This window comes from Polypterus senegalus, chromosome 2, assembly GCF_016835505.1.
Source record: "Polypterus senegalus isolate Bchr_013 chromosome 2, ASM1683550v1, whole genome shotgun sequence".
NCBI lineage: Eukaryota > Metazoa > Chordata > Cladistia > Polypteriformes > Polypteridae > Polypterus > Polypterus senegalus.
The window spans coordinates 204,794,817-204,819,487 of NC_053155.1; the positions used below are offsets into that span (position 1 = coordinate 204,794,817).

The 24,671-nt window shown below is 35.8% G+C and overlaps 1 protein-coding gene across 12 annotated transcripts in view; it reads left to right on the forward strand.

Moving 5' to 3' along the window:
• dmd (dystrophin) overlaps positions 1–24,671 on the forward strand; it is a 2,654,580-nt gene that overhangs the window by 1,131,341 nt on the left and 1,498,568 nt on the right. For all 12 annotated transcript variants that reach the window (XM_039745194.1, XM_039745193.1, XM_039745197.1 and 9 more), the window contains exons 35-37: positions 16,730–16,909; positions 17,671–17,793; positions 19,141–19,311. In XM_039745194.1, the coding sequence (XP_039601128.1) occupies positions 16,730–16,909; positions 17,671–17,793; positions 19,141–19,311 (474 nt within the window). The remainder of the gene's footprint in view (positions 1–16,729; positions 16,910–17,670; positions 17,794–19,140; positions 19,312–24,671) is intronic.

The following is a 24,671-nucleotide window of genomic DNA, read 5'->3' on the forward strand; positions in this document are numbered from 1 at the left end:
TATGAAGTAAATCCACTGGTTCTATTGGTGGTTATTATACTGACAGCACTAGGTGCAGTACAGGAACCAAAACATCACCACTATAGTGTCAACAATTATTTGCATTTTTTGACAAAATACATGAAAGCAGACTTGACTCTAAAAACTGTTGATGTATGTAAGGTCATTGTACTGCAGTATTCCTCTTTCATTGTATTGCAAAGAGTGATATTGAAAATGCAAGTGTAAACTGGTAATAAAGTAGTAGACAGGGCTTTTGCTTCAACTTATATCCTTTATGCTATGCCACTAGTACACATAATGTCACATATATTTGCATATAATCAGTTATTTAATTAGCATAGGCAAGTAAGAATTTCAATGTATTCTGTACACATAAAAATAATGACTCTATAAATCAATTTTCTAACAGTCATTTCAGTCATCAAATTAAAACAGGACTATATTCATATATAAGACATGGCAATAATGCAATATATATTCAATAAATAAATAAATTCAATAAATAAGTTAACTCTGGTTTAGGAATGGTTTGGTGTTGCTGTAAAAGTTTAGATGTTTGAACTAAAGCTATAATGTCTGGTCATGATTAGGACATGATCACATTTATTGAATTGGGAGTTTTTCCTCAAATTCTTATAGTAAAGGTGCATCTGTCCAAGAGGCTGTTAAGGTATAAATTTATAGTTACATTGGTCTCATAAATATTATGGTTAGAAACTTTAAAATAGTAAAATTCTTTTTAATCCTTTATAGTAGCTTTTACTAACAATAGCCTGGGAACACTTGCATATATTTATAGATGTAATATGACAACAGTAAAGTACATAACCTTACAACAGTTACACATAAAAACATACATTGTAAGGTAAACAAACAATAAAACAGATGTTAAATATAAATAAATTCATGACATAACATATTCTTGAGCCCACATAATCCAGTACTGGATTACAAGAAAGAATTGGTTTCTCTCTGCTCTAAAGAAGGATAATAATAATAATAATACCTCAGGTGCCTGCAGTAAAATGTGGGCACAGGCTTAGTGACCCGGAGGAACCAGAGCCACGATACCTCTTTTTGGATTGTAATAAAGAAAGACATTTTCCAAACACAAATCTAATAACACATTGTCTGTCACACAGGTTACCAAGAGACATGTTTGAGGTTTAGGTAGAGGGTCTTGTTCCAAAATATGCTGCAGTCTTCCATTGGGAATCTTGTTACCAGCAAGCAGGGCAAAGAGTATGGCTATCACTGAACACCATCAAGACAAGGCAGTATACTTAGCTCAGCAACACCTGAATAATAATCATTCCTCTTCCCAAGTAAGAGATGCCACCAGTCACAGACATGGTGAAGGAGATACTGCTTTGCCCACTGAGGCTTGTGCCTCGAATAGTGAAGCCAGCATATCTCAACCACTAGCCAGTAGTCAAAGTAATATAGCTACAGATAAGAGAAGGCATTGGTCATAAAGTGAAATGAAAGAACTTTTGTTCTGCTTTTATGCCTGCAAAACCCAGTGAGCTGGCTATCTTTCAGGACTTGAATCCTTGAGATTAAAAGAATTTAGAAAGGATCTTGGGCAGTTGACTGAACTATGCAGTAGATTAACCATCTGCTGGATGAGACAATCCAAAGACAGTCTGTTTTACAAATTTAATATTATGACCACAAAAAATTGGACATAACCATCGATATTAGGCAAAAAATCAAACCTCTGGCTGCTTACAGTTGTGCTTGAAAGCTTGTGAACCTTTTAGAATTTTCTATATTTCTGCATAAATATTACCTAAAACATCATCAGATTTTCACTAAAGTCCTAAAGGTAGATAAAGAGAAACCAGTTAAACAAATGAGACAAAAATATTATACTTGGTCATTTATTTATTAAGAAAAATGATCGAATTTTACATATTTGTGAGTGGCAAAAGTATGTGAACCTTTGATTTCAGTATCTGGTGTGACCCCCCTTTGCAGCAATAACTGCAGCTAAACGTTTCCAGTAACTTTTGATCATTCCTGCACACCGGCTTGGAGGAATTTTAGCCCATTCCTCCGTACAAAACAGCTTCAACTCTGGGATGTTGATGGGTTTCCTCACATTAACTGCTCGATTCAGGTCCTTCCACAACATTTCGATTGGATTAAGGTCAGGACTTTGACTTGACCATTCCAAAACATTAACTTTATTCTTTAACCATTCTTTTCTAGAACGACTTGTGTGCTTAGGGTCGTTGTCTTGCTGCATGACCCACCTTCTCTTGAGATTCACTTCATGGACAGATGTCCTGACATTTTCCTTTTGAATTCTCTGATATAATTCAGAATTCATTGTTCCATCAATGAAGGCAAGCCGTCCTGGCCCAGATGCAGCAAAACAGGCCCAAACCATGATACTACCACCACCATGTTTCACAGATGGGATAAGGTTCTTATGCTGGAATGCGGTGTTTTCCTTTCTCCAAACATCCATCCATCCCTTATCCAACCCGCTATATCCCAACCACAGGGTCACGGGGGTCTGCTGGAGCCAATCCCAGCCAACACAGGGCGCAAGGCAGGAAACAAACCCCGGGCAGGGTGCCAGCCCACTGCAGGGTGCACACACACACACCCAAACACCAAGCACACACTAGGGACAATTTAGAATCGCCAATGCACCTAACCAGACATGGGGAGAACATGCAAACTCCATGCAGGGAGAACCTGGCAAGCTTAGTGGGTCTCCTAACTGCGAGGCAGCAGCGCTACCCACTGTGCCACCGTCTCTCCAAACATAATGCTTTTCATTTAAACCAAAAAGTTCTATTTTGGTCTCATCCGTCCACAAAACATTCTTCCAATAACTTTCTGGTTTGTCCACGTGATCTTTACCAAACTGCAGACAAGCAGCAATGTTTTTTTTGGAGAGCAGTGGCTTTCTCCTTGCAACCCTGCCATGCACACAATTGTTGTTCAGTGTTTTCCTGATGGTGGACTATTGAACATGAACATTAGCCAATGTGAGAGAGGCCTTCAGTTGCTTAGAAGTTACCCTGGGGTCCTTTGTGACCTCGCCTTGCTCTTGGAGTGATCTTTGTTGGTCGACCACTCCTGGGGAGGGTAACAATGATCTTGAATTTCCTCCATTTGTACACAATCTGTCTGACTGTGGATTGATGGAGTCCAAACTCTTTAGAGATGGTTTTGTAACCTTTTCCAGCCTGATGAGCATCATAAGCTCTTTTTCTGAGGACCTCAGAAATCTCCTTTGTTTGTGCCATGATACACTTCCACAAACATGTGTTGTGAAGAGCAGACTTTGATAGATCCCTGTTCTTTAAATAACCCAGGGTGCCCACTCACACCTGATTTTCATCCCATTGATTGAAAACACCTGACTCGAATTTCACCTTCAAACTAACTGCTAATCCTAGAGGTTCACATGCTTTTGCCATTCACAAATATGTAATATTCGATCATTTTCCTTAATAAATAAATGACCAATTATAATATTTTTGTCTCATTAGTTTAGCTGGTTTCTCTTTATCTACTTTTAGGACTTGAGTGAAAATCTGATGATGTTTTAAGACATATTTATATAGAAATATAGAAAATTCTAAAGGGTTCACAAACTTTCAATCACAACTGTATATCAAACAATACAAGGAATCAAATGCTTGACAAAACCACAGTCAAGAGTTTGCAGGCAATGAGAAAGCATTCTACAGAAAATATCTCAACTCTTGTACAGATCCTGATGAAATACCAACAAGGCAGGAATTTGAGACCTTTTGGGATGGCATATTGGCAGTTGCCAGTGGAAGTAATGACAAGGCAAGTTGGCTTGAGAATATCACCGAGTCCACCTCACTTATGGCCCAAAGCCAATTCCATTCTATCTCTGAAACATATTCGATAATAGGGCTGAAAAAAGCACATAATTGGAAAACACCAGGAAAAATTAGAACATGAAGGTCATAAGAACTGGTGCCCAATTGCCCGTTTGACCACAACATTTAAATTATTGCTGAGGGGCTTTACCATCATTGTTACAACAACATTATGTCGACATTCCAGAGGGGATGTCTCAGAGGCTCTTGAGGAAGTAAAGAACAAATTCTACTAAGTAAAGCCATATTAGAGGACGACAACAAGAGTCATAAAATTGTGTGGATTGACTATCAAAAGGTGTTTGACTGAGTTCTGCATGGATGGCTAATCAAGACCCTAGAGCTGTACAAAGCCTCGACAACAATGATCAAGTTCCTAAAGAGGACAAAGGGCAAATGACAGGTAGTAATGAACGCCCGAAACACCACAAGATCAATAACAACAGATCCAATAAAAATAAAATGTACAATTTTTTCAAGGAGATTCATTGTCCCTCTCCACTTTTGCTTAACATTGAATCCACGTTCTACAATTCTGGCTTAATCCAATAATATTAGATACAAAGTCAAAGGTCATAGTAATCTCGTAGTAAGCTTTATACAAAAGGACCACAACAGCTTAACAGGCTGTTTGACTCAGTGGAAATATTCACCCAGGATATGAGCATGTTATATGGCTTCAACAAATGGAAGATACTCCATCTCAAAAGCGGAAAAGAGCCAATAAATCAGGTTAAGGACACATTCTACTATGAGGCCAAAAGTTTGAGGTGTAACAACCCAATCAGTACTATAAATATTTGGGGATAAAAGAATCTGGTAAAATTAATCACGAAGAAATCCGTTTGAACCTCAAAATAGAATATTCCAAAAGGCTGAACAAGAACTTGGCAACTTTACTAAACTCCTGAAGTATGATTAAGGCAATAAATACATATGCAGTCTCCAAATTGACCTACAATTTTGCAATGGACAATTGGAAGTTATCTGAAAATAAATTGCTTGACACAAGAACCTGTAGACACCTCACTCTCAGTAATTGCCACAGAGCCAAAGCTGAGATAGAGAGGTTATATCTACCAATAGAGAAGAGCAGGAGAGGACTCATAACCATTGAGTCACTTTACCAAAGGGCAGTCATCAAACATGTAACGAAACCATTAACCAGTGTTTCAGCATCTTTCTTGTTAAGGGAGGGTAAGGAATGTTGTGTGTGATATCTTGAAAACAATGGATTTAGGGACAACAAACAAAACTTCAGGTTTATTATATATAATCTGCAAAAATTAGCATTCCGTCAGTATCTTATTTCACTGTTTCATTCTTTTAGAGAATGGAATGGGACAGACTTTGACTAACACACATAGGGAGCGATTTGGGTTTAGCAAGTAGGATGAACTACTGTACTGTTTAATAGTGAAGTAAGATGTGAGCCAGGAGAATGCTCTGCCAACAATGCCAATTGAACAGAGGCAGTATAGGACAATATCATTATTTAAAGTATTATAGCAGCAATAAGGTCAAGTTGAAAGAGAATATTGAGAGCTCACATATTAGCATTATAGTATAAGTAAATATTATTTAAAATGGTCAATATTATGTCAGCTAATGCTGGAACAAATATTAGGTATTTATTTTAATTGTATTTAAATGATCCATTGCAGTTACAGAAAACAAATATATTTTTATGTATTTATCCATCCATCCATTATCCAACCCGCTATATCCTAATTACAGGGCCATGGGGGTCTGCTGGAACCAATCCCAGCCAACACAGAGCACAAGACAAGAAACAAACCCTGGGCAGGGCACACACACACACACACTAGGCACAATTTAGAATCGCAATTGCACCTAACCTGCATGTCTTTGGACTGTGGGAGGAAACCGGACCACTCAGAGGAAATGTATTTATTTAAATGTAAATATTTTTGTAACACTATTTAGATATTATATTTTCAAATTCTTTTTTAAAATTTTCTGCAATCAGATGTGCTAGGCTGTTTGGTAGGTTTGCCAGTTTTGTAGGCTTGGAAAAAGAATAATAAAATGTTATTGCGTATCATGCCACTTTACACTGTCATCTGTAATTTTACTGGCACATTTCCAGTTTTATACTAATTTCCCCATGCAAACAATTGGATTTTATGTAATATTACTGCTTTTATGTGGTCATCAGTGGTACATAAGAAAAATTAATATTAGCATGAAACATGTCATCAGGAACCAGCAAAGACCTATGGTCATTGAAATTCCAGCTTGTTTGCAAAGATTTAGCAGGTAGGAATCTAAAATGTATGTAGTATATTCAGAGAGATAATGATACATGAGACAAGATTGAAGAATATAATTTTGTAGATTAGTTTTAACTGCAGTATGCTTTATGCAATATGCTTTCTCTAAGGCAAAACTGTCTGTTAAAAATGTAATTAATTTTCCTGTCAAACCTGAAAATTTTATCTGAGCCAAATTGTAAATGGTGCTTTGTTTTATAATTGCTTCCTAAGACTTTACGCTACACCTTATACACTTGGTAAAAAAAGATGGAGATCTTAAAAGAATAAAAGTTAATATGCTGGTTCTAAGAGCTACAAATGACCAACAAATCATGGTCAGGACAAAAAACTAATTCACTTGCTCAGATATAATCTGACAAACATTTGTCACATGCTCTCATATACTGTATACACACAGATGAAAAGGTTCTTATTAATAAAAGTGTGTAACCCTGCCAATGAAGGTGCTTGTAACAAACCATTTGCATTTTTCATTATTTCAGAAACTAATCATTGTCCGATAATCATACACATTGATATGTATAATACATATAGTAGATAAATGTAAATGTGTATGGGAGCTCTTAACTTCAATTGCTAAAAATAACTTTTAAATTTTTGTAATGACTTTTAATGTATAGAATCATGTATCTACTTTAGTGCTCTGTTTACACACATTCAGTTAATCTGATAAACATTGGTCTTTGATTATTATAGACTAGCTGTGTTACCTGGCCTCGTCTTAAGGCGGTTCTAACGTTGTCAGTTAACCAGATGTAACTATGTAACTAACTGAGTACTTTTCTTTATACACTATTTTTTTACACCAGGGCCTAAAATTATTAATTCACTTGATCTGCTTACTCTTGAACATGCTATATACAATTGCCCATGAGTAAAACATTTCAGCCACAAATCAATTCCTGCTTTGTCTATTGACTGGCCTTGGCTTCTGTTGATGTTCACTGCAAAACTCAGTTTTACAGGAAACTGTATTTGTTTGCATTTAAAACAATTAATTAGTAGGAATAATGGAGGTTTTGTATATAAATATCGCTTCTCCTGTAGCACTTCCTGCAAAAATAGCTTCAATCAGAATTGATAGCAATTCTTTGATGTGTAATCTTGTACTTTTTCAAAATTTTGGAGTATTTAGATCAAAAGCATTAACAGGCCTAGTGTATGGAAACAACAGTTTACCTCAGAGAAAGTGGAAATATAAAATTTCAAACAACAAGAACTGAAATAAATCCCAAATAAATTTTCAAAATTGAAATGAAGGGAAGTCAAATTAAAAGTACAGCAAACTGCAAATCTAAAATTTGCATTGCACACTACATATGTATCACACAGTAGTAGCTTGAATTTCCCCATGGGCATTAATAATGTATCTATCTATCTATCTAGCAAATAGCAATGACGTTTACAGACTGCACTTTTAGTGAGCCCATGCAATGAATTGAACATATAAAGCATTATACAGAAATGAACAGGTGAAATGAAATAATATCATGAACTATTTACAGTGACTACCCTCTCTCTGTTTTGGCCATGGGAGACCTGTTAACTGAGCTGTTCTAGCATTTAAACTGGCCCAAGGGACTCTGTCACTCCTGGCTCCTCTTGGACATGAGGATGTTACTTGCTCCTCTAACTCTCTGTCCTTCTCTGGTGAAGCAAAACCCACACTCGAGCTTTATTGTGCTTGCTAACTACGACTTCCTTGAGCTTCACTGAACTTTCCACCCTCCACTTCACTTCAGCCATGCATAATCCCATCTCTTTTTCTTGTCCAGGACACCTCCCCACTTCATCTTTACATCCAACATGTTGGTCAGTGCCACTCTTTGTGTACCCTGCTCATCACTTCTGCTTGCCGCTTTGATTTGCATAAACCAGAAAGCCCTAACCAACTTTTTCTCTATTTGATTCCTTCTCATAGTTGAGAAAATATCAACAAATAAAAAACAGTTTCAAACAAGTTTCAGACAAATTATTCAAAGCATTTTTTTTACATTTTGGGATATTTAGTTTTTCTATTGTAAGGGTTGATTTTACCCCTAAATGTCAATATATCGAAATGTCCTTTCTTAGTAGATACCTATTGCCCTAAATGTACAATCCTGCTAAGTTTCAGTTGTTTAAAAAGATTGGAAAGTGTTTTCAGTTAACATTGTATTTTGTAAATATTTAGATTTGTCATATTTTAACTTGCAAGTTTGTTTTTCAGGGTGATGCACTGATTCAGTGGTTAAGGTTGGTGCCTACCCAACCTGATCAATGTCTATGTGGAGTCTGTGCACTTATAAGGAGTTTCTCCACATTGCAAAAGCTGGCAGGCTATGTAATCTGGCTACTTAACCATGTAAGAGTAATTGTGATAGTAGTTGGGTGCCCAGAAATTAATTGTACAGGGCTAGTTATTGTTTTGTGGCAAATACGCCAAGGATAAGTGGCTGAAAAGAGGCACACTGCCTCATAGTATTAAAGATAACTGTCATCACTGGTGATCTACATGATATACAATATACTCATTGCAGCAACAGTATGTTGCTGCAAAGGACAGCAACATTTGTGTGTACTAGAACATAATTGCCAGCAAATACTCTCAGACAATATAATATAAATATTGAATTTCTCTAGTTACATTTTTTTAATTGAAAGCATAGTCTTGCATTTGTGAACTAAATCCAGAACATATTGTTGATGGTTATTAATGTGATCAGTTCTAACAGCCATGTCAGTTCTTAGCTCAAGGCACTTGAAACCCTGAGGCATAAGCTGCTCAAATATACATTACACTACAATTCGGTACAGTACTTGTCTCTTATACTATAAGAATATTGTAGGTTTAGGGTAGCTAGATAATAATACTTATTAAAAACGTTTGCTGTCTACTTATCAGAAATATGCCAAAAATATTCCCACTTGACATGTTTTGAATAAAGAATATAGACATCTCCAGACAAACTATTTGTGAAAAGAATTCTCTATATTCATTGTTTTATTGATACACTATACAATGTCACATAATACAAAGCAAATGAAATAAAATAAAAACAGCCATTTTTTAAAATGACATTCACATTTTTAAATGTGTGTTTGCTTTACTATCCTGCTGAATTTATCCATTCAACCATGTGGTCTGCTACTGGTTAAAAGAGTAAATGACTTCTCCTTTGAAAAATGTAATTGTCAGTGACTTCAAAAATAAAACTGATTCTTTAAAGAGTATTCAATGCTTTTTGTACCTTAGGACCTTAGGAAATGTAAATATTGTAGTAATATTTTATGAGTAACTTATGTTTTACATTTAAATGGCGCCCGTGGTTTTAGACTGCACTGGTCATTCATTAAAGCATAACCTTTTCAAACCAATTTGATATAATTCAGCATAATGAGTCAGAGTCCATCAGGGTGCAGTGGCCACAAACTAGGAACCATTCCTGAATAGGAAGCCAGTCTATTGCAAGGCTTGTTAATCACAGGACAAGTTTGGAGAAACCAATTTAGAATTTGGGAAGAAAACATCAGTAGCCAGAGGAAAAAATGCTTATGCAATGTAAAAACTCCTATGGCATACACTGGAGTTTGTTTTTTTAGATCTTTTTTCGCTTAAATTGTGTGTAATATACATTGCAAAAAGAGAGCATTTGAAATTCAGATGCTTTTTTTACACTTTATTTATAGGTTTATAGGGTCATTTTTGTCATATGTGCAAAGTACAATGAAACTAGTTAACATGCAACATGTCAACACTATTTGTTACCATGATTAGTAAATATGACTGCCTTACCCTAAAATCTTTATTCCTTACTATTTCACTTTGTGATTTTTCAAAAATGGAAAATTAGAAGGGAGAGGCTGAGTCCTCTTTCCTCATAACTGTTTTGGTGCAGGTAGCCATAAAATATGGCCCTAAAGTCAAACCAATAAGCTAGGGTGTTGTTAAAAGAAAAAAAACTTTATAAAATTGATTTTATGCATGAAAACATGGTAATAAATGGCTCAGACAGTTAACATAAAGGTGCTTAGAAATTTTACTTTGTTATTCGGATTATGCACAATCAGGAGACATTAAGAAATTTCACATGAAAGAAATTGGATTGCTCAAAAGATATTGCAGTGTATTGTACCTCTTTTTTAAGAAGATGAATCTGTCACCATATACAGTACATATTTACTGGTTTAGACAGATAGATAGATAGATAGATAGATAGATAGATAGATAGATAGATAGATAGATAGATAGATAGATAGATAGATAGATAGATAGATAGATAGATAGATAGATAAAAATTGAAATGTAGAGATGTCAGGTAATTGAAAGGAACTACATTGGGCATCTCTATGACGATGTGGGTTCGCTGCATGTTTCCATCTTCTGTCTGGGAGCCCTTGAACCCAGCACCGTCAGTTATGTCACAATGAGCTTGCAGTGAGGCACAACAATGGAGCAAGGGGTTGGTGTACAAAAGTGCCAAGTGCTTTTATTAAAAAACAACACTCAAAACAATGTTCAAATAAATAGTGCAGTGAAAAAAGTCATTAAATAAATAATCCATAAAAACAGAAGTGAAAGTGGAGGTTAAAATCCATTAGAAAAAAAATCTTTAAAACAACGAGGTTAAAATAATGCAGGAAGCAATCCTTTAAAAACAAAAAGCCCAGTGTCTTCTTTTTACCTGGCAGCTCCCCTGCTTCTCCTGTCTGGGCTTCTCAACAGGGAAGTCTTCCTACCTGCAGCTGACCTTCTCTCTACCTGCTTCAGCTGATCAGATCGCCTCACCAACCATGGCTCCAGTAGGTTCCTACAGACAGCGACTTGGGTTCCACAGCGACCAGGGTGCCCACGCTGTGGAATACACACCCCAAGTCCCAACTCCTGCTGCCTTCCGCAGCCTTAAAAGGAGAGCCATGCGTTTTCCAGTCACTCCCGCTCTTCAAAATAAACTCAGCGGGAGCAACCACTACGACTACTCCCCGGGTGTTGGCCCAACACCCAGGCTTCCTGCTCAGCTGCACGCGAGCCTGCACTTGCTTGCTCGCTTGCTCTCCCGCACTGGCGCGTGCACACGCGCTCTCTGTCTCTCTATCTATCTCTCTCTCTCTCTCTCTCCACTGCTTCCAGCTTTCTTCCTGCAACTTCTGTTCTTTCTCTTTCCTTTCTTCACTTCCTGCTGAGCTGACTCGCGCTTCTATTTATCAAGAGGGGGCGCGGCAGTCGCGGCAATCAGCAGCTCCTGGGAACAATTACGGATGTGGACCGTTTCTCACCTGTGCACTTAGGTGAGAAACGCCCACATCACAAACTCCTCAGGAACTGCTTTGGCCACACCCCACCATGCCCCCTCGCTAAGCCGTGAGTACAGCGATTATTTATTTTAAAACTGGCCTTAGAACGGGAGCTGTGGACCCGCTATACCACAATCTCTCTCTTAGATGGTTTAGTTTTGCCAACACGCTCGCCTCGCTTGTTTATTAGTGGCCAGAGGAAAAGTAAAAGGGACACCGTCTTGCCGATGTGCTTTCCTTGCTTCTGTATGCTCGGAGGTGGAGCTGTTACCCCAACTCTACCTCTAACTTCCGGGCCAGAGAGACACACACACTTCCACACGTAGACAGTTATATATACCACAATAAGAGAATGCAATATTATTTTTAAAAAAAAAGTCTGCTCTGCCCTTTCTTATTTAGTTTCTCTGTGTTACAAGACCAGTCCAGCTTGTCATTGATTTGGAACCCCAAAGTATCTGAAGAACTGCACCACCTCTGCATTCACTCCCTAAATAGTGAACAGGCACAGATGCTCTTTGGTGGAGCAAAAATCAATAACCGGTTTATAACTACTGTATATAACTATATACAAGTTTCTTGCTGTTCTTGAAATTAAGATTAATCAAAAATTGTCTTCAATGTAATATTTTTGAACATTCTTCTTAGATTTACTCAAACAGGAATTTTTTTGACATACAACAGTTCATGGTTTGCTTGTTTTTTCTGAAAATAATGGTGTATTTATAAATAGATGATCAAAATATTTTATGATAATTAAATCAGGTTAATAATGTGTTGCTGAAGGTTGTATGAAAGTGTTAATTGATTTCAATTAGAGTTTTACAAATTGTATAATATTCCCGCTTGTTTTTCTGTAACAGAAAAAATACAGGTACAGTTTCTACACAGCTCAGATTGAGGAATACAGTGCCATATCTTGGTTTAGAAGATAGATAGTACAATTTTTAAGCAATTGTAGCTATGGTATACTTTAGGTAAAGCATAGTTACTCTGCTGCACATTTATTTATTTATTCTCTCTACATGAAGAATCCTTTACTTATGTATTCTCACTGGACTAATTTTAGTAGAAGCTAATTTAATTCACATCTGGCTTTAGAGGGGGCCACACAAAAAATACTCACACACACAGCATGAAGCCTCACATTGATTTTAGCAGCAACAAAAGTTTTGTTTAGTTTTGTTAGTTCTGCTATCTACGAATGTGCTGGAGAGAGCAGATATACCAAATTTCCTGGTACAGTCTATTTTGATTATGGAGCTACATGTTTGTGCAGGCTCCTTTAAGTTGATACTTATGGATTTTATGCAACAATATCCCATTGTGAATGCTGGTGAAACACACAATTCATCTATTACTGCAAAATTTCGAGTATTCCTGGTTCTATGAACAATATACTGAAACTAAGCATTCCTCTGTGTGTTCTTCAGAGGTTGTTTTGAATCATATGTAAAACAATTCATATAAGTTGACATGTTGATTATCACACCAGACTAATGTGTCACAAAGGTCATGCTAGTGTGTAGCCCATGACTTGAGGGATGCTTTTATGAGTGCCATCCATTAATAGAAGTTCTTTTATTCTGAAGAATAGAATGATTGGACATTTTCTGGAATATCCAGATTGCAATTCATATGCAGGGAAGAACACTTCTAATGCAAAGCACTTCACTAAATATGTACTACAGAGCTCAATTTACTAAGCTAGTATAGAACATTTGTCATTTATAACATTATTCATTTATATGAATACAAATAAAGGAGAAAATTAGTAAAGGTTGTCAAAATATCTATTTTCTAAATCTATTTTTTAAAAAAAAAAAACAACTCCAGAATCATGGACAGTCAAAGCCTGCCCAGGCACAACTTGGTGCTAGATGGAAGCTAACCAAGGAGATAAACATTCCTCACATCCATAGCCAGTCTAGAGTCTCCAGCTTACTTAACATTTGTTTTTCTGAGATGTGGAATGAAAGGGGAAGCATAAAGTGAAAACTTATGGAGGCATAAGTGCCAAGCCAGGTATAAAAGGCACGTTCAAAAAGCTGTGTCACAGCACTGCTAGGCAGTACAAAATTTGCGCCGCCAATGGCATACTGTATATACTAGGTTTAAGGTTTAATGTTTCTTTATTTAGTCATGTTTACACAAGAAAACATGAAATTTGCCTTCTCAGTTGCATCTAATAACAGACAGAATGAGATAAAGCAGACAAATAGAAACAAGAAAGGTTAAGGTAAAGCAGTTAGATAATACATATTTACACTAAAAAAAAAAAAGGTTACAGGATATATATCAAAAACCTTAATCATTATCTCTGATATTTCTAATTGAAAAGTCGTATGGCACTAGGAAGAAAGGAGTTTGTGGAGTGATTTGTGCGGGTTTTCAAAGCGACTATCCTTCCTGATTTACTGAACTTTAGTTCTACATGTAATGGATGACTGTCATCAGTTAAGATGCCATAGTCTAGTCAAATCATCTAGATCATCCCCAATAACTTTAGCTGTATACTTCGTAATCTGCTGGAGCTTTTTTGAGTTTTGGTTTGTCAGACTATTAAACCAGGCAATGAAACTAAAAGTGATCACAGACTGGATCAGACTGCGATAAAAGGATAACATGAGGTCCTTGTCTACTTTAAATAGTTTGAGCTTACGGAGGAGAGATAAGCGCTGGCTGCATTTAGAGAATAATTTTTTGTATTTATATTCCAGTTAAGACTGTTATCTAGGTAAGTTCCTAAGTATTTATATTCAGTCACTATTTCTACTTCCTCTCCCAGAACTACAATAGGTGAACATACAGATTTCTGTACACGTTTTCAAAAGTCCTTATTGAAGTCAAACCCACTTGTGTTTATTTTTGTGCTTGATAAATTAGAAAGTAAGTGAAGATTTCAGTTAACGAAGGAATTAGTCTCCTGTTGAGAAAGTCATTGCAGTATAAACCTGCGTCTTCAATAGTCTCTTAGGATGAGATTGGTAAAGCATGAAACCTATTACCAGTGAGATCTAGTCTTTCTTTGGGGTTGTTGAATAATAATGTAATTGATAATTCTGCAGAAAAGTTTAAATACTAATAAGACCCTGCCTTAGCATTCTGAAATCATTTTGCTGTGCACTTACCCTTCTGAATATCAATTTATACTATCAACAGATAACACGCCTCATTGCCTAGAGAGTACACCAGTGTAATTACAAAGTCTTGATAAGTGTGACTCTACTTTTAAAATGACATTTAAAGTAGAGTGCTTCTTAGCTTGCTCACCCTAAATTCCATAAGAGTCACCTGTAATTTTTTCATTAGTAATCATATATTTCATTTATATTAATACATATATACTTTATTGTAGTGTTACAACACTCCACATATATAACAATGTTAGATATACCAACTGTATAAAATATATAGAATACACTCAACTTTTTCAAAAATGTGCTCATATTGTAAGGTCTGATTTGTTATACACTCACCTAAAGGATTATTAGGAACACCATACTAATACGGTGTTTGACTCCCTTTCGCCTTCAGAACTGCCTTAATTCTACGTGGCATTGATTCAACAAGGTGCTGAAAGCATTCTTTAGAAATGTTGGCCCATATTGATAGGATAGCATCTTGCAGTTGATGGAGATTTGTAGGATGCACATCCAGGGCACGAAGCTCCCGTTCCACCACATCTCAAAGATGCTCTATTGGGTTGAGATCTGGTGACTGTGGGGGCCATTTTAGTACAGTGAACTCATGTCATGTTCAAGAAACCAATTTGAAATGATTCGAGCTTTGTGACATGGTGCATTATCCTGCTGGAAGTAGCCATCAGAGGATGGGTACATGGTGGTCATGAAGGGATGGACATGGTCAGAAACAATGCTCAGGTAGCCCGTGGCATTTAAATGATGCCCAATTGGCACTAAGGGGCCTAAAGTATTCCAAGAAAACATCCCCCACACCATTACACCACCACCACCAGCCTGCACAGTGGTAACAAGGCATGATGGATCCATGTTCTCATTCTGTTTACGCCAAATTCTGACTCATTTGAATGTCTCAACAGAAATCGAGACTCATCAGACCAGGCAACATTTTTCCAGTCTTCAACTGTCCAATTTTGGTGAGCTCGTGCAAATTGTAGCCTCTTTTTCCTATTTGTAGTGGAGATGAGTGGTACCCGGTGGGGTCTTCTGCTGTTGTAGCCCATCCGCCTCAAGGTTGTGTGTGTTGTGGCTTCACCAATGCTTTGCTGCATACCTCGGTTGTAACGAGTGGTTATTTCAGTCAAAGTTGCTCTTCTATCAGCTTGAATCAGTCGGCCCATTCTCCTCTGACCTCTAGCATCAACAATGCATTTTCGCCCACAGGACTGCCGCATACTGGATGTTTTTCCCTTTTCACACCATTCTTTGTAAACCCTAGAAATGGTTGTGCGTGAAAATCCCAGTAACTGAGCAGATTGTGAAATGCTCAGACCGGCCCGTCTGGCACCAACAACCATGCCACGCTCAAAATTGCTTAAATCACCTTTCTTTCCCATTCTGACATTCAGTTTGGAGTTCAGGAGATTGTCTTGACCAGGACCACACCCCTAAATGCATTGAAGCAACTGCCATGTGATTGGTTGATTAGATAATTGCATTAATGAGAAATTGAACAGGTGTTCCTAATAATCCTTTAGGTGAGTGTAGAGTGTAATAACAAATGTTTAAAAAAAAAAAAAACCTGTAGTCCTAGAGTGCTCCATGGAGCACTGTGCTACAATCATCTATGTGCTGAAGTTGCTTCATTGCTTGACCAGGATGTCATGTACAGAATGTTTACTATAGACAAAAGTGTTCAAAATGATTACTTTACATTAACATACATATTTGTATGGACTTTGTGATCTGAATGAATTTGCTGACTAAATGCAAATTAAACAAGTTAGATAATGTATGCATTGCGTAACATTCATGTGTTTTCAGTGACTTAGGTGATTTGAAAGTTGGAACATATTAAATCGTTTAAGTTATTTCATCAGTAGGTCAGTTATTATGTCTTTGTTTATTAAATATGTCTTATTCAACAAAAAGGCAATAATAGAATGCAGTTAGTTAGTTGGTTGACCACATTAAATATATACTTGCATTTTACACCATCATGTGGTAGCTCAATGGATTTTGCAGAGAACAGATTCCAATTCAAGTGATTTAAAAGTGGCATAGATTGATATCCTATATTACTATATTATTATTATATATTACTGTTTACATACATTTTCTTTATTAATTTTCCCAGGCAATCCAAAAGGAAACTGAGAAGCACCAGCAGCAGCTTAAGAATGTGTCAGAATTGGCTGAAGCTCTAAAAGCTGTTCTTCATGGTAAAGAAAACCTAGTAGATGATAAAGTCAGCCTTCTGAATTGTAACTGGATAGCAGTGACATCAAGAGCTGAAGAGTGGCTAAATCTTCTTCTGGTAAGCATAAAATACCTACGAAATATAAGCTGAGGCTTTTGTAAAGTGGGTCATATGGTGCGGATACATAGAAATCCTCATTGCCCAAACTAAAATGATTGAAGTAGCCCGGTTTTAAATAGTCCATTTGTTGACAACCTTTTAATTGGAAGAACTGAAGATTATAAAGTGTCTTTATACCTTGTAAATAAACTGGATTTCCATAGGTTGCCCTTCCCTAGTGGGTTTTTAACACCTCTCTCACTTTGCAAAAATGATTTTATATTCTTATTGTTATGCATACAATATCAAAAATGTGTTTGCTATAACATATAATCATGTTGTTTTTAATAATTAGTGTTTCCTTGATCAAAAAAAAAATAACTAAAGAAATTTGAAGAACAAAAGAAAATATCAGTTGCTCTTACAATTCCATAATTAAGGCAGGAGAGTGCTTTTTATGTCTCTATTTTGTAGGAATCCTTTAGTCACCAAAATTAAACACTAAAACCTCTTTGTTCTCTGTGGCATTTGCAAAAAATAAAAAGTATAGCCATTTACACCTTGAGCTGCCTTAATTTTAGATAGTGCTACTCTTTTCAAATCTAATATCAGCAGATGAGCTCTGCTAGAGAAGGCTAACATTGTAAGCAATGTCATAACACATTTTCACTTCTGTTGGTTGTTGAGCCGATAAGTGCCAATGACCAATCTGCTTCCATTCATTTTCCATTTTTCACTTTAAAGGATATACAAATTTTTGTCTTTTTCTTTTCACAAAGGATTATCAAAACCAAATGGAGATTTTCGACCAGAATATTGCACAGATCACTGCTTGGATTTACCGTGCTGAGATACTTTTAGACGAATCAGAAAAGCAAGAGTCACAGGAGAAAGTATTAAAGGTATTCATCATTACAACCTTTTATTGATTTTATCCTGCATATCGCAAATATCTTAAATAGTCTGTATATTGTATTTATTTATGAAATATAAATTTTCTGCATATTGGAATAATATCAATGTAAATCTGAGTTTCATAAAAATTCTGTATTTTTTAGCAGGCAATTAGAATCTGAAAAGAGTTTTAACAATTACGTAAAAGCTGTTTTGACCTGTGATTAATCTTAAAGTTATTTTTCATTCAAATGAGTTATTTTTGTGTCAGTATCATTTTATAATGCAATAACAATAAATCTCCTATTTGCAGTGATGTGGAAATTATTTTAGATGATTTAAATGATATTAAACCACTTGTGAGTTTGTCTAGATGGACAATATAATTTAAAATATCCAAAATGATGTATAGCTTTTTGTCTTAATTTAGGAAAATTTATTGTCTTTGTGCTTAAGTGGAATGCTTACACTGTCCATTTCAATTTGAGCTCATTCACTAACCTGATTTTTAGTGTTTTTTTCTCAAATTTCTGTTTTGGTAAGCCACACTTTCGCTCCTTCAGTTTTGAAGTTTAACCATAACAAATACTTCATTTAACAGCTATATGTTACCTGGCATCTCTTTATGCTCTTCTTTTGTTGACTTCTGAAAAGGCTAAAAAATGTAGAAACTGTCGAATCACTTTTCCTCAGTTTAACCCATCCATACATGTAATGAACAGTTCTTAAATGTGAATAACGCTTAGAGTTTTAATGACAGCAATTATAACTTATAGCGGTGATTTTCAACCCTTACATGTCGCAACTCACTTTTACCCATGTAATTTTCTTCATGAATCAAGTGTGATTGTCTAAAAACCAAAACTTGTTCACAACCTAGTGTTTGAGAAGCACTGACTTATAGGACATCAAGTACTATGTCCACTAATGCTTGTTGATGATGAATGATTGAATGTTATTTAAGTCATTAAAATAAATAAATCTAAGAACATTATATAAACTCAATGAAAATGGTATTTAGGTTGCAATTTCTTAATGTTGTAGCTGTATAAGCAGTGGTGTAGTTAGACCTGCATTTTGAGAAGGAATTAATTCATTTTTGCCTCTGGGAATTCTGGGGGTTCTTGGGTACCTCAAGAGTGTCATTGTATTACTATTAATGCTGATGAACATTTACTAGCATACTTGGCTTTCTTAGTAATGTTTAATATTAAGGATTTGCAACGTCAGCTGATTTCTTATAACAATAGTCAATATGACATGTCATGATATAACAAATACAGAAATTACTATTGATAACTAGGTCTACTATGTTTCTTATCTGATGATGGCAGTGGCTTCATTCTACCCTACAGAATTTGAAATCAGAGTTAAATGACACTGGTGCGGAGATGGATGTAGTGCGTACTCAGGCACAAGAACTAATAAAGAATCGTGGAGAACACTGCAGAGTGGTAGTGGAGCCAAGGTTAGCAGAATTAAATCAGAGGTTTGATGCCATATCCAAGAGGATACAAGCTGGGAAGGTAGGAAATTCTAGAGGTATTATTTTGTTGTTTGTGCCATATATACAGTGTATATATATATATATATATATATATATATATATATATATATATATATATATATATATATATATATATATATATATATAAAGCTTGCTTCAATGTACATTTATTCAAGAGTTTCTTGTCTGCCTGGAAAGCACTTACTTGTATTAATACTCTTCACTGTTACCAACCCCATCACTAATCTTTTTTTTTTTGTTTGTTTAAACCCAATTTGCTGGAGAAATTACTTTGTCACTTTGAAACTAACTGAATAAAGGACTTGATACAATTTATTATAATATTTGTTTGAATACCTGATTGAAATTTATTGGCAAAATAAAACTCAGCTTGAAATTAGGCTGTTATTATAAGGACTGTGTTTTATCACCAATATACCATGAGTAATTGTGGATTACTGTACAAGTTGCATTATTGACCCACAGAGTTTGGGTTTAATTCTTGGAGATGACGCCTCTTGTGAGGAGCCTACATTTTCTTTACATGGTCAAATACGTTTCCCCCGAGTTCTCCCTCTTAGCCCAAAAACATCAGGCTATACTGAGTGACAGCTATAAATTGGCCTCATTTAAATGAGTGAAAAGTGTGGCTGAATATGCTGTATCATACTCAGGGATGGTTCCCAACATGTGCTATTTCCTACCATGATAGACTTTCCCCATTATGTTTACACTGTATATTCACTTCAGAAAGTGAGCAGATTGATTTGTCAGTGAGTGTTCCTGCATTCTGTTAAATATCACTGTTTATCTTTTAAATATATATATATATATATATAGAATGTTTTGTTATACTAAATATCTATTTGAAGAAAGCAATTCAGTTGGTATAGTAAAGTATTTTTAAATCTTATAAGAAATACACTGAATCTAGGATAAAGGTAACTGGCCAGTTTTTTTAAATACTAGTTTCTATTTGGATGTGTGTGTGATTATGTTTCCTTTTTTTATTATTCTTTAACCTCTCTTTCCTCTGAAACTAACTACATAGCCATATACTGTAACATTTTCAGTCCCAGCTCTCCCCATCCATTTTAATATTTCCTTATGGAGAAATACAATTACTTTTGTATTCAATATTTGTAATCTGTCCAGCAACAAACTTTTTAATAACATGACAAATGAGTCTTGCTGTATTTAAATTTTATATCATAACCTAATAGCACCCTGTCAGTGTTACTACATTAATACCCTTCACAGTCAATTGAAAAACAGCAGCTTACCATCATCCTGAAGTTCACAATTTAATTTCACACCTAACAGCAAAGGAACTTGTTTCATCATTTCGTAGTCCTTTGAGTGGAACTAAACTACATCAATGATATCATTTTCAGGAGTTATTTATAAAAGAAGCATAATATAGCAAAATAAATTACAGATGGACTTGTAGAATGTAGTAAGAAACTTGTTTAAAAAAATCTAAGTAAGATAAATTAATCTTATACAGTGAGATGTTGCAAAGTACAAAGATGAGGAGGATATTTTTCTTTTAGAGGTTTCAATGCATCAGGAAAATTTAACTTTTCCAGAAAATTCACCTAGGAAATTTTATCTGTGGGCGTCACATTCATTCAGTAGACCTCATTAGTTACAATTAACTTTTGTATAAAAGCATAATGCTCACACCCTTGGGAATTTTCGCATTTTATTGTTATACATTGGAATCATAATGAATTTAATATGATTTTTTGACACTGATGAACTGAAAATGTTGATCAGTGTCAAAATGAAAACAGATCTCAAAGTGATCTAAATTAATTATAAATATAAATCTCAAAATAATGAATCACTTAATTATTCATCCTCTTTGATGTGACACATTTAAATTCTCACTGGTGCCAAAGTTCCTTTTAGAAGGCACAGAATTAGTTCAATGGTGATCTCCTGTCTGTAGTCAAGGGACTTCAGTTGTAGTATAAATGTACCTGTATGAGGAAGGTCCAACTTGAAAGGAGTCAGTATGGTGGCCTAGAGTACACAGTATAGACAAAAACAGCACAAGTCAAGGGATGGATATAAGATAATATATGATAATATAATATATGATTATCCCTTGGGATATTGTTAAATCCATCATTAAGAAATGGCAAGACTATGGCACAGCTGTAAAGCTGCCTAGAGCAGGCCATCCAGAAAAACTGGGCAATTATGCAAGAAGATAACTAGAGAGGAAGGCCTTCAAGGGACCTATGAGATCAGAAGTAGGTACAAGTCATAGCGGATGCGATTGGACAGACTTTACAGAAAACAACTGTGTTTTAAAAGTCACACCTTCGTAAAAAAATGGCAAAGAGAAAGCCACTGTTAGGCTAGGTTTATACTTCATGCAACGCGATGCATGCTCCAGCAGTCGCTATTGCAATGCAAGTGTTTCACTGTTTATATTTGCGCATATACTTTATGTAAATCTGGAAGATTCCACCAAGTGGCATTGTGAGATATCATCATGATGAGAAAACGTTTGACTTCGCTGTGTTGTGAATTGTCTGAAGCATCCATTATATTCCGAGGACACCTTGCCACAGTATCTCTGAAAAGGATTTTTTATTGATTACATCCATCAATCTAGGGATGTGCCCATTCCAGCAAGCATCGGGTGCAAGAAAGAAACAGAGTCCCTGGAAGGGGCATTAGGTCATCGCAAGGTGAACACAAGCACATATACATACTAGCGTCATTTTAGCATTACCAAATCCCCAAACCTTCATGTCTTTGGAAGGAAACCAGAGCACACTGTGAAAACCCACCAGGAAAACATGCAGATTCCAGGCAGGGAACACAAGGGACGTGACTCTCTGCGAGGCAGCAGCAGCATTACTGCACTCCCCCTGTGCCTCCAGAACATGTGTAATTATTATCAGTATTTATTATTTAAATGAAGTTACCAACTTATCTGTTAAACATAACATACATATTTAATGCATTTCATCATGAAAATGATATCAAGTATAAATCTAAGGATTCTAAATGTGCAAAGAGCTGGAATATCATAAATGTAATGTGTTTTGTGTGTGGCTACTGTCAGTTCAGGAAGATGCCCCAGAAGCACGTAACAATTAACAACTGGGTCAGTTTTAAAATGACGCTTATGACAGTCTGCTTTAATGATTAAGTAAACTACGTGGTTAAAGTGGACATTTCAAGATTAAAGCCAAAATTTCCACTTTAATCACAAAATAGACCTCTTCACCATGCCCTTAATTTTTTTTTGTCTGTGGCTCAAATACACTGCCGTACATTCTGATGCTGTTGTGAAGGTGCAAAAAAAAAAAAGACAGTACAGAAGATGGTATGTGAGACTTTTAAAATGTATTGTGTCATTACGTTGGGGAATATGAGACGTTTGAATATAAAAGAGCACCATGAATGCATTTGTATATCGACATTTTGCTTCACCACATCGAACCATTCATCAAAATCAAAGCATGCACATCGATCCCGGAGGATCCACATAGTGGCTTTCCGTCACATGTAGATAGTAAATAGAGGCTTTGATGTCACCAAGTTGATAACATTGCGCCCAACCCGAATTTTTGCTGGTACTGTAACTCATGCATGAGTCGCATTAATTTCTGAGGATGGGCTCAGAGGATGCATCAAATGGACGCTGGGAACACATGGAAGCCATGATTTGTGTGCATACGCGTTCTGAGCATGAAGTATAAACGAGCCCTTCAAGGAAAATGCAAAACAACTTGAAAAGACTTTGGCAGAAGGCACATGAGAGATTTGGAAGTTTACTGGAAAAAGGTTCTGTGGTCTTATGAGACCAAGATGGACATTTCTGGCTTTCAGAATCAAGGTGTAAACGAAATATTGCACAGTATCAAAAACACACCACAGCATAATGCTGTCACCACTGTGCTTCATGGTGGGGATGCTTCTGTACAGAAAGATGGTTTATTAGGGTAGAAAGTCGAATAAATGCAGCAAAATACATGAAAATACTAATGCAGCTGCAAGAAACCTGTGACTTGCAAGAAGATTTGCTTTCCAGCTTAAAAACAATACTAATGTCCTAGAAAGGCTGAGTCAAAGGATGTCAGTTCAATTAAGAATTTGTTCCTGGACAAAAAATCTGGAAAATCTGTTCACTCAAAATCCCAGTGCAACCTTACAGAGTTTGAGCAGTTTAGCAAAAAAGAATGGGGAAGAGTTGTATTGTCCAGATGTGCAAAGCTGTTAGAGAGAGACCTGAGCACGCACAAAGTTGCATACATTAAATACTAATATGAAGGGGTGAATATTTAATTGTGATCAATTCTTTCATATTTTATACTTGCAATTAATCTGGACCACTTTGCAGAGATCTGTTTTCACTTTAGATTAAAGTTTTCAATATGACTGAATGTTGCATAACAAAAAAATGTGAAAACTTCCAAGGTGGTGAATACTTTTTATTCGCTCTGCAAGTATATGGATGTGGTTTACTTATCTATCTTATGTGATTAAGTTATTCTGTCAAGTTATAAAGGAAAATAAATTAAATGACCAAACTGGTTGAGTGATTTAGCAGTTGACAAGAAAGGGGGTTCCTTCATTAGAGTAATGGATGAACGTTTACTTTTTCCATATTAAGATAAGGTCCTGGTTTCTGCCCTGAAACATTTATAATAGAGTTTGTGCAATACATCAAGCAATGAATGAGAAATGAATACTAATTTACAAAGTACACAAGCCAGCTTCTTAATTTTGCTACTTTACTTTCAAAGGTACCTGACCTTGAAGGTATTCATTGTTAATTAATACTGTCGTGGGATGATATTGATTGCTTTTTAATGAATGAATTGTATACATCTTTACTTCAATGGAGCTGATTGCTTTATTTAATTATCTATCTATCTATCTATCTATCTATCTATCTATCTATCTATCTATCTATCTATCTATCTATCTATCTATCTATCTATCTATGAGTGGGTTTTCACCTCCATGTTCAGAGTTTTGTAGATGGAAAGCAATTGTAAAGGATGAATTAGTTTAATTTTTTTTTCTACATTTCTAAAATTAGAGTGCTGTCCTTCCACCACTATCTAGAAAATAATAAACCAGCTGTCAGCTGCTACAGTATGCTTGTTCTGCATATATACAATGGAAGTGACTTTTTTGCTCAATTTAGACAAAATAATTAATTTCAGAAATTGCACACATTTATTATTAATCAACCCTTATTCCTTTTTCAGTTTTGACAAGTCCCATTTAAAATAATGGTTATTATTATTTTTAGCTTGTTGCTTAGCAATGTGCCTTTTGATAGAGAGTACTGAATGAAATAAAAGCTCTGACACAATGCTCCAGATTCCCTACTGGCCATCTTTT